The sequence below is a fragment of the Phyllopteryx taeniolatus genome, chromosome 10 (genome assembly GCF_024500385.1).
Source record: "Phyllopteryx taeniolatus isolate TA_2022b chromosome 10, UOR_Ptae_1.2, whole genome shotgun sequence".
Classification (NCBI taxonomy): domain Eukaryota; kingdom Metazoa; phylum Chordata; class Actinopteri; order Syngnathiformes; family Syngnathidae; genus Phyllopteryx; species Phyllopteryx taeniolatus.
In genome coordinates, this window is record NC_084511.1 from 7,629,544 (window position 1) to 7,640,741 (window position 11,198).

Sequence of the window (11,198 nt, forward strand, 5' to 3'; positions counted from 1 at the left end):
TACACAAGTTCCAGAACTGATGTCACAAAAGATATAACACGCTTTCAAAGCCTTCGCTGCCACACCTTCATGCACTCCTGGATTGCACTCGTGCACTCTTGATGTCATCCACATTTTTAAAACGGGTCCCCTTGAGCTTGGGAAAGAGGAAAACAATCACAAGGAGCCAAGATAGGTTGAGTAGGGGGGTTGCTCCAGCAGGGCGATTTTGATGACTATCCCACTGAATGAAGCAAAAGCCACAGGATCATTTTGCAGATGTGCTGGGTGACCGTCAGACCCACACTGAAGGGGAAAACTCATAATTTGGGTTGGAAATATATTTTTCATGAGAGCAGTCTTGGAACTTTTCTGACACCCCTTTTATATAGTATGAGTGTTGTTCTTGACCTGCTCAATGGGTATAGTGCCTTAAGCTAACTTTTGTTTGGAATTGGCATTATACAAATAAAATTGACTTGATATGTTTCATCTGTTTAGTGTATGTGAAGAGTGAAGGTGTCCCAAGTGAGCATTGTACAGTAGAAAGACAGTATAACTGCTAATTTAAGGTTATTCAACAGTATCTGCCAAACAAATGAACAAGCCATCTGGCCGGGATCTATATTTTCCTTGCAAACTGTTTTATAAACACCATTTGGCAGTGACAGAAAGACCTCGTATGAGTTTTAATTGACCCCTCGTCATAAAATATCACTTTAAATTGATTCCATGTGATGACAAGCTCAAGCTTTATAATAATTGTCTGTTTGTTCTCCGTAGGTTGGGTTTTGTTTACCTCACTTTCTTGGATTTTCTCCCCAACAAAATGCTTTTATTGTTTTCCACTTTGGGTGTGAATGTTGGAGCGGCTACTGGAAACATGTTTGACAGTGTACAAATCCATTAACAATTCACCCAGTCAAGTGGGTTGCCGGGGTTAACAAGTGATTGTTATGTTTTGAAAAACATATCATATAGACACAGTGATATAAATAGAAACTTTTTGGAAAAGATACACTGCTTTATGTGCTTAGTTTCTGACCTATATTCCAAGTCGGAACTTTTTCATAATCACAATGAACCGTAGTCTTAATCCGAGACGCTTAACACTTAGGTCAGCCTTTTGACGGAAAAGTGCTGAACCAGAAGAGTCCTGATTATTCCATCTGGCCATCTGGTCCATGTAAAAACCATAACTAGCACATACTGTATATCCTATTAAACCACCCTATATGTGGTGATGTAAATCTGCACTAATAAGACATACAAAGACGATGGGGAAACAAACCTGTGGAAGAAGAGCAAGATAGACAGCATTGTCTGGTCTATGTTGCTGTTGCAGATTCCCTCGTTGAGCAGGAAGCAGGGGTCCCTCACTACTGACTCCAGGGAGTCCTGCCGCATGATGTTATTCAGCTTGTCCGTGTTGAGGTTTTGGTATATCAGCTGGTTGCGTAGCTGACGGAAGTGAGTGACACTGGGACTGGTGGGGCTCACCGGTGTCGTGCTGAGGCCCTGAGACACAGAGTCGTCACAACCGTTGGCCAGGTCTAGGCAGCAGCTGCAGCAGTCAAGGCCGATGGGTGAGCGACACTCATCGTCCGACATCCTGGAGGACAGGTGGATGAGGAGTTGGCGGTATGAGAGTCCCAGATAAGGTTATGAAAAGTAAAGGCAGTCAGGAAGAAAGTCAGTATCGTGTTTGAATTCCTCAGCTCTAACAGAGATCCAGAAAGGGAAATAACCTGCCTTATCGTCACGTCTGCGGTCCAGGACCAAAAAAAGGAAGGGCAGCAGGTTCAATTCCTCCCTGAGAAGTGCAGTCCCACTGGGCCACTTTGCCTGCTCCTATCCTCGTCTCACCCCTCCTGCGGCTCTGCTGCGTTTAGCCTTTTGTCTCGGGCCAACACCGCTGCACCACCGTTCCTACTGTTGCAGGAGAAAAAGTGAACACCCCCCTTCCTTAACACACAAACATGCTCACACACACATTCAGCAGGAGTGCACTTGAAAGCAACAACCAGAAGCTGCTTGCTGCTTATCACTTTTTTTCCTAGCACTTTTTTTATTGAGTTGTGCTTGAGGACACAGAGGGCAGGAGCAAAGGCAAGCATGGTGACGAAGAGGGCGGGGAAACCACTGTGATTGGTAAAAAGCATGACTGGTAACACGCACCAGGGCCCTCCTCTCTTAGATTTTAGCCAAGCTCTGCAAACATTAGGGGGACGAGAGACAGCAAGGGAGGGAACCATTTACAGCATGCTGGAAACGTGCTGCTAAACCCTACCATGCTGACAGCCTAAGGAGTGGCTTGAGGGAATACACACAAAGCCATGCGAACAGGAATTCATTGCTGAGTCGTGAAAAGAAGCGAAAACAGAAGCGAAAACAATGTCGTAAGCACTTCAAATTAAAAGTATTTGTAGTAATCCCCCTCCATCGCTGGGGCTCTCGACAAAGTTTTTAAAACCTTTCCACGACTTGGTGTTTGTTATATCAACTGAATGAACTGGAAAAAAAAGAGGACGAATTAAGCTTTACAAATGTTTCAAAATACCTTCACATCAGAGTAGACGATATCATTGGATAGCGGAGGAAATGTAAAAGTAAAATGAGCCTTAGTTTGTAACAATCGGATATGGATTAAGAATTTTATGACACTTTTTAGTCGAAAATTTGCCCAACTTTTCTGCCCAGAAATCAATGTATATCATTAGGAAACTTGACTCTTTGGTAGAAAAATGTCCATATATTTCTCATTATTTGAGATATCGTGATTGATATTTGAAGTGTTAGAAAGCTCTATCAATTCTCTATTCAATAAAGACAATACAAAGTAATTTAAGGCATAAATAATGCCTGGAAATTAAAGCTCATTGGTTTAAATTAGAATACAGTGAAGTCTTTATCTTTCCATTTACGAATAATTTTTCCTGAGAAATAGGGATGTTCGATACCACGTTTTTTATCAGATCGATACCAGTACGAGTATTCACTCGCGTATTACTCACGAGGCCTGTCACGATAGTTTTTCTAAGCCTTTTTCTAATATATTGTCCCAAAAACTATCACGATAATGTTTTTTTATGCCTCTGAAATCATGAAAAATACAGCAAAGCCCACCCTTACTATTTTTTATTATTATTACATTTTATTGTTGCTTTTAAATCATTATTTTGGTTATTATTATTAGTAGTATTGTTATTATTATTATTATAACTTCCTTTCTTGTTTCTCTATTAATTTTTTTTTCTTGAGCCTGTGATATGGATCCCCCTGGGTCAGAGCTGCAAGACTAGCCTGGTTTAATGGAGCCCTCTATTTCAATTAAAATCGGCTTAGAAGCCCAAACCGGTTGAAAATGCCGATGTTACGTTTGCTTCGCGGTTCTGCTGAGAAACTTTCTCCTTAGAATGAGAAACTTTCTCGTTACAATGACAAACGTCTACCTGTGAGTGCGAGCTTGTTTACCTGCTAGCGGTAGGTTCCTGCATTCGGGTAGCCGTACGGTAGCTTATTTACAACTTGCTTCCAGCGCATGTCAGCTGAGAGAATGGCAACAGAAGAGGACTTGCTCTCTTTCCTCAAAACAAGAAATATACCTCATAGTGTCACCGACCAACTAAAAGAAGATAATGGGAGTATAAATGTAAACTTTCATCACACGAATATAGCAGTATAGGTAATAGAATAGCTGAGCCATATTTGCTAGCGTCTACCTTTCTTAGTATTGCTTGTTAGCCTAAAATGCTTCTGACATTTGTAACCCTTGCCTTTCTTCTTACAGATCGATATTAACGTCATATGTGTTATGACAGAAGAGGAGTTCGGACAGCATTTCGTAAGATATGGAGACCGACTTGCACTCAGAGCATTTTGTCGTCGGAGAACCCTGACAAACGAAAACTCGGGAGGAATTGAGACTGTTAAGTACACGCTCATGCGAAGTATCAGAGAAAGGTTAGGGAACGAACGGAAAGCTACTGCCGACAGAGGCACAGCACACTCTGTTCGACAAAAAGGTGCCATCAAAGTCATACTATTATATAGTAGAGCACAGATCAAATCCAGCTGATCCTGCAATGTAAACCAAGGCGCACATCAGATTCTCAGTTGGAGATATTTAGCTGCTGGGTGGTACTGCAGCCAACTGTGGACAACAAAGAAATTATTCAGTACTGATGTGTTTGTGCAATCTATTCACATTAAAAGTATTTTAAAGGAATTTGTAGTAAATTATTAGAGATGTCAAATACACAGAAGCATAAATACAGTACATTGAAGTTGATTTGTAATTTTGGAGAGTTTGTGCACACTTCAGCTAATTATTTACAATGCGTTTCTTGTATTTGCAGTGTTCATTAAAGACTGATCAGTGTTTTTAAGCATGGATACATAAATAGATATATATGGCATCAAAATGTGGTACATTATGGGTAGACCTGTGGTCTTATTCAAGGTCCATCCATCCATTTTCTGAGCCACTTCTCCTCACTAGGGTCACGGACGTAATGGAGCCTATCCCAGCTATCATCGGGCAGGAGGCGGGGTCCACCCTGAACTGGTTGCCAGCCAATCGCAGGGCAAAATCTTACAGCACCTAGTATTCCCAGGCAGTCTCCCATCCAAGTACTAACCCAGCCCACACCTGGTTAGCTTCTGAGATCAGACGAGATCGGGCATTCTCAGGGTAGTATGGCCGTAAGCCCTTATTCAAGGTGTGCCTATTAAATCACATCTATAGTCATCTGCAGTGCTGCACTATTTCGGGATGTCATCACAATAAATTAGAATACATATATTTTACTTTACTGTGTTGTACCTGTCCAGTCACTGATGTCATCAGTGGTTTTGGGGGATAAATCCAATTTATTTGAAGCCTGCAGAAACATCTGCTAAGTCAGGGGTTGTGGTTGAGGTGCAATTGCTCAAGATATGCACTCACATTCTGAACTCATTTGCTCAACTTCTTTCAACACCTATATTTTGAAAACAAAAATCATTGAACAATTGGGCAGCATGACTATATAAACCTACAAATTGCTGATCTGCTAACACCTTTTTTTTTTTTTATTGGCAGACGATCTTTGAGGAGACGATCTTGGAGACATCAGCACAGGAGGACTAGAAACAATCAAGTGGCTCACACAGAGAGCTCCTTTGATCTAGATCCAGCTTTTCCATTCTTGCTTGATGTACAGCTTCAACTGTTCAACAGTCCGGGTTCTCCATTGTCGTATTAAATATTCTAAGTTAATGATTATTTGCTAAAAAAAACAATCAAATTTATCAGCTTGAACATGAAATATCTCGTCTTTGTAGTGTATTCAATTAAATATGTTGAACATGATTTGCAAATCATTGTATTCTGTTTTTATTTATGTTTAACACGTCCCAACTTCATTGGAATTGGGATTGTACATGACACATTAGCAAAGTGGAGACCTTAAGGTGACATGGGAGAAAAGAAAAAACCTTGGAATAAACTTTAAGTTTATTGCAAAGTTTCCATGGTAACGTAAAGTATTTTGTTATTTTTTTCCATGTCACCTTAAAGGATCTGTACATAGCTGCTGTCATGAAGATGTAACCTAAAGGGCACTACAGGAAATTAACGTTTGATATGCTTGTAGCTGTTTTTTATGGGATCAATAACTAGAGAGGGGAGCAAATTAATCAATCAAGTTCAGCGTCTGAGAAGACCGACACAGAAGTTCTGCATCCTCCATCTTCTGTAGCTGTTGGACAGTCAACATGCATGCATGGATATAAGGGAGGCCATTTTATCACTGTGTCAAATGAAGATGCTGAACAGGGGTTAGGTGACTTTTTTGATCCACCACTTGCCCTTGCCATAGACGCATCCCCTGAGGATGATGAAGTACACTTTGGACCAATTACTGGCGAGGATGATGACCAAGACACCACCCTTCCCTGGAATCCATATGAGTTAAACAGGATGCAGGTATAGTTGGTGTAGAATGAAGTTATAACAGGGCTTTAAATATATATATATATATATATATATACTGCAAAACAATTTGTTACCTACAGTGCCGTGAAAAAGTATTGGCCCTCTTCTTAAATTCTTATATTTTTGCAGTTTCCCCACTTTGTTTAAAATCATCAAAGAAAGGTAAATATCAGACAAAAATAACCCAAGTGAACTTGCTGTTTTTAAATGCTGATTGAATTTATTAAGAAAAAAAAAAACTATTCAGTTACTTGAACCTGTGTGACAAAGTAATGGCCCCCTAAACCTAATAAGTGGTTGGGCCACCCTCAGCAGCAGCAACTGAAATCAAGCGTTTTCTATAACTGGCAATGAGTCTTTACATCTCTGTGGAGATATTTTGGCCCTTGCAAAATTGTCTTAATGAACGGCCTTTTTAAGGCATGCCAATGCATTTCAATCGTAATCAAGATGGACTTTGACTTGACCACTCCAAACTCTTGATTTTGTTTTTTTTAAGCCGTTTAGAAGTTGACTTGCTGGTGTGTTTTGGATCGTTATCCTGCCGCAGAACCCAAGTGCGCTTCAGCTTGAGGTCACAAACTGATGGCTGAAAATTCTCCTTCAGGCTTTTCTGCTAAAGAGTAGAATTCATGGTTCCATCAATCACAGCAAATTTTCCAAAGTCCTGAAGGAGAAAAGCAGTCCAAGACCATCGCATTACCAGATTACCATCAACCTTTTATTGCTCAGCGACTGTTTTTCTCAATCTCTTTATGTCTCAAAAGTGTTCTCTGTCAATTGACTGTCTGTTGTCGTACTAGAGCGGCTCCAACTACCGGAGACAAATTCCTTGTGTGTTTTTTGGACATACTTGGCAAAATAAAGATGATTCTGATTCTGATTCTGTATGGTTGGAATAATTTGAATAATATTAATAATACAATGGGTTTATAAAGTGCTTTTCTAGAAACTCAAAGATGCTTAACTCACACTAATTTGACTTAGGTTAAAAGCACGAAAAGCATGTATGGTATTTCCAAAAACCCAATACCTCTTTGACAGTTTTAATCAAGAATTTGTAAAAGCGGAAATTTTGCTACAACTCTTGTATTGGAGAATGTTAGTTTCCGCAGGCAAATTTCAGGCCATTTTATAAGATATAATAATTACACGAAACGTTAATGAAGGGACTTTGGTTGTTTTTCTGGCCCTGGCAAATGTACATGTCATATGACATCTAAATAGAGAGTGTTTTTTGTTATAAACTGTAGCTCTATCTTATCTGGCCTCCATTCTGTTTATGTACAAATTGGTCAATTTTCTTTATCGGTTGTCAAACTGTTCCAGAGAGAGTGAGTCACACTCCCGCAGACGAATATATCAAAGGCCTTGTAAATAGCACACAAAATCATTATACAGCATAACTGTCTGCAGATGGTCGCTCATGGAAGAGCATAGCAACAAGATAATTGCCAATGGTATGTGTCTCTACAAGGCATGCTGCAGAGACAACGTCCCACAATGAAGAGTTGGGTAGCAATGGGATCAATTAAGCAGAGAAAATGACTGAGTATCGTTTCATTGAGTGTGTAAGGATGTCCTCTGACTGTGCATGAGATGGACAGATTCGGGCGGACACTTCCCTCTTGTGGTAAATTGGTAACATAGCAACTCACGTCAGCAATTTGTCCAAACGGCCACTCAAAGCTTTTGGAAAAGGAGAAAGAAATAACCAGATTGTTGATAGTCCATTACACAATAATTCTAAATTCTACTTGGGTTAATTAAATAAGTGACCTTAGATGAAATAAGATCCACCATTGTCGTAAGAGTGTGTTTAAAACCTACCAATTATTCCTGAAGCATGCTGCATACAATAAAAGACCCTTCTACGAAATATGTGACTGACTAACATATTTAGTGAAAGGGGATTTATTTATTTTTTTATTAATTTTTTTTGTATGCAGCATGCTCAAAAGCAGCCAGCAAAATGACCTAAGGGAAGGATATATGTATCTCACCATCAAATGAGATGCAGTTCAAGAGCTGTAAATACGAATCAGCCCAGTGAAGGATACGGCATCACAGTGAGGTGTTTTGGTCACATGAGAGGGACAAAATGTTCAAAATTTGTCTTAGTTCGACAATGCAGTACAACAATTACAAACAATTCTAAACATGACATGTCGTGCAGATGTACCTACTGTTGTGGCCAGTGTGTGTGTGTGTGTGTGTGTGCGTGTATTTCTTTCGTGACTGCAGAATTTTCCTCACATGATCCAGATTTGCCTTTTTATTTATTAATATTGAGCTGCGGATTACAGTGACCGTGTTAGTGGTGATTCTCCAATGGAGATAGTCTTGGCTCTCTGTTAGCATCTTTTGGTTGAAAATATCTTCAGAATTTAATTGTGAACTAGTGCCAGCACTGTATATAAATTATTCATTTGATGAAAACTGATACTGTCCCCCAGTTATTAAAAGTAGGTTGATGAAACTAGTGGAGCAGGAGCTAAAAATCTGTCAAAATAATAGGGATTAGTCCAGGCCGGTTGGTGCAGTATGTCCTCATGCAATTCACATATTGTACAATGATAAGGGGCACGTTTCAAGAGTGACTTTCTCGCATACACTGAACACAAAACAAAAACAGGGAACATTTGCATTGCATGCTCCGAAGGTATCTTATCTCTAGATTTATGGTTTATTGTGTTTGCTCAGAGCAGTCAGATGTTTGGAGGTTAGACAAATTTTTATTGATGTAGTGTTCCAGTAGTTTTTCCAAAACTACTGGAACACTACATCAATAAAACGTTATCTGTTGTCCTCAATGTCTGACAAAGTTTACTAACACAAAACATGTACGATGTAGGGAAAATGTAGTGGAAAAATTAAACTGAGGTCCTATTATAGAATTTTTCACTTGCTGAAACACAAAACCCTATTGTCTGAAACCATTTATTGAACCGGTCACAATTCTAGTGGGACCTTAAGTACTTTTCACCTATAGTTAGACCCAACTTGGAAACATATTATCACCTCTTAAAACACATTTTGCACCCTGATTCTCTTGTGCGGCATAATGGTAAAGTAAAGCAAAGCAAATTTATTTATATAGCGGATTTCATACACAAGGTAACTCAATGTGCTTTTCATGACTAAAAGCATTTTAAAAACAAAGGGAAACAAACAGCTTATAAACATTTAAAACAAAGAGGAAACAAATTAAATAAAATAAAAGTACAATTAAAACAGCTTACAGTGCAAGAAATATCATTTAAAAGTGGAAATGTTCTAAAAAGCATGAGAAAAAAGAAAGTTTTTAACCTGGACATACACACTAGTCACTTCTGTTGGCAATTTATTCCATTTGTGTGCAGCATAATAGCTAAATGCTGCTTCACCATATTTGCTGTGGACTGTGTTCCAGTATTTGACCTGAGTCTGTCGATCTCAGAGCCCTACTGGGTTTATATTTCATTAGCATTTCTTTCATGTGTTCAGGGCCTAAATTATTTAGTGATAAATAGACCAGAAGCAGAACTTTAAAATATATTCTAAGGCTGACTGGGAGCCAGGGTAAAGACTTTAAAATTGGAGTAATATGCTGTGACCTCTGTGTTCTGGTCAGAACCCGAGCTGCAGCATTCTGAATGAGCTGCAGCTGTTTCATGCTCTTTTTGGGGAGTCCAGTCAGAAGACCATTACAATAGTCAAGTCTACTTGCGATAAAAGCATGGATGAGCTTCTCCTGGTCTGCTTGGCACATGCAAGCCTTCACTCTGGATATGTTCTTCAGATGGTAGAGGCAGTTTTCGTAATTGATTTGATATGACTGTTGAAAGTCAGGTTGGAATCTATCAGTACACCAAGGTTTCGGACTTGGTCTTTAGTTTAGTTTACTTATTACTGATTCATTTATTCATTTACTACAAGTACTAAATAGGATTTTTGTTTGGTTTTGCAAAATGGATTTCTGTTGTATACCATCAAGATTATTCCTGCAGCTTTATGATCTGATGATTGTTTCCCTTTTCTCTGTCGTGTGTAATGACTGTTCAGTGGGATTTTTCATTTTAAATGGGTCGGGGTCAGTTTTGAGTCATTCTGTTTATGTACAAATTGGTCAATTTTCTTTATCGGTTGTCAAACTGTTCCAGAGAGAGTGAGTCACACTCCCGCAGACGAATATATCAAAGGCCTTGTAAATAGCACACAAAATCATTATAAAGCATAACTGTCTGCAGATGGTGGCTCATGGAAGAGCATAGCAACAAGATAATTGCCAATGGTATGTGTCTCTACAAGGCATGCTGCAGAGACAACGTCCCACAATGAAGAGTTGGGTAGCAATGGGATCAATTAAGCAGAGAAAATGACTGAGTATCGTTTCATTGAGTGTGTAAGGATGTCCTCTGACTGTGCATGAGATGGACAGATTCGGGCGGACACTTCCCTCTTGTGGTAAATTGGTAACATAGCAACTCACGTCAGCAATTTGTCCAAACGGCCACTCAAAGCTTTTGGAAAAGGAGAAAGAAATAACCAGATTGTTGATAGTCCATTACACAATAATTCTAAATTCTACTTGGGTTAATTAAATAAGTGACCTTAGATGAAATAAGATCCACCATTGTCGTAAGAGTGTGTTTAAAACCTACCAATTATTCCTGAAGCATGCTGCATACAATAAAAGACCAATAGTTTGGTTTTGCAGGAAGAGTCAGGAGTTTTGTGAATGAGGTATTGAGAATATGAAATGTGCTTTAGCCATTGAGCAAAACTGTAATGTTCTTGTCCAATGGGGGAAGTGGGAATGCAGCGAGTGTGGCCCAACCTAAGCAGATTCAGTGTCCACCATAGTTTGAAGATTTTAAGACATGAACAGGTCATTGCTTTTTATGACGTACATGTTTACAGTATGACTATGTACAGTGGTGTACACAAAAAGTTTTTTCAGTTCCTCAATTTTCCATTATACTGGTAGGCCTAGTACTTTTATATGTTTTATTATTATTATTATTAATTACAAATGCTAAACAGGATTTTTGTTTTGTTTTGTAAAATGCATTTCTAATGAGAACAACAGATTATTTTTATAGTTTAATGTTCTGGTCATTGAGTTTTCCATTTTTCTTTGTTGTGTGTAATTACTGTTGCATTGTGTTTTTCATTTCGATTGACTCAGGGTCTATTTTGAGGCAATAGTTTGGGCTTGCAAGAAGTTTACAAACTGGTCAACTTCTAGTGTGGGGTTATG

General features: G+C 39.0%; 1 protein-coding gene, 1 long non-coding RNA gene and 1 pseudogene across 4 annotated transcripts in view; 1 reads left to right on the forward strand and 2 right to left on the reverse strand.

The window, feature by feature from the left end:
* The window catches only part of tsc22d3 (TSC22 domain family, member 3), a 46,743-nt gene extending 44,761 nt beyond the window's left edge, over positions 1 to 1,982 (reverse strand). The window contains exons 1-2 of the mRNA XM_061786607.1: positions 1,732 to 1,982; positions 1,271 to 1,591 (exon numbers count right to left, since the gene is read on the reverse strand). Of these exons, the coding sequence (XP_061642591.1) occupies positions 1,271 to 1,590 (320 nt within the window). The 5' untranslated portion in view covers position 1,591; positions 1,732 to 1,982. The remainder of the gene's footprint in view (positions 1 to 1,270; positions 1,592 to 1,731) is intronic.
* The window catches only part of LOC133484300 (uncharacterized), a 130,198-nt gene extending 124,801 nt beyond the window's left edge, over positions 1 to 5,397 (forward strand). The window contains exons 1-3 of one of the 3 annotated variants that reach the window (XR_009790359.1): positions 1,995 to 2,378; positions 3,770 to 4,672; positions 5,063 to 5,397. This is a non-coding gene — a long non-coding RNA (uncharacterized LOC133484300). Of the gene's footprint in view, positions 1 to 1,994; positions 2,379 to 3,769; positions 4,673 to 5,062 lie in introns of those variants that run through there. The other 2 variants (XR_009790360.1, XR_009790361.1) reach the window with 2 other exon arrangements.
* On the reverse strand, positions 4,571 to 4,689 carry LOC133485317 (5S ribosomal RNA; annotated as a pseudogene).
* Positions 5,398 to 11,198: the final 5,801 nt, after the last annotated feature.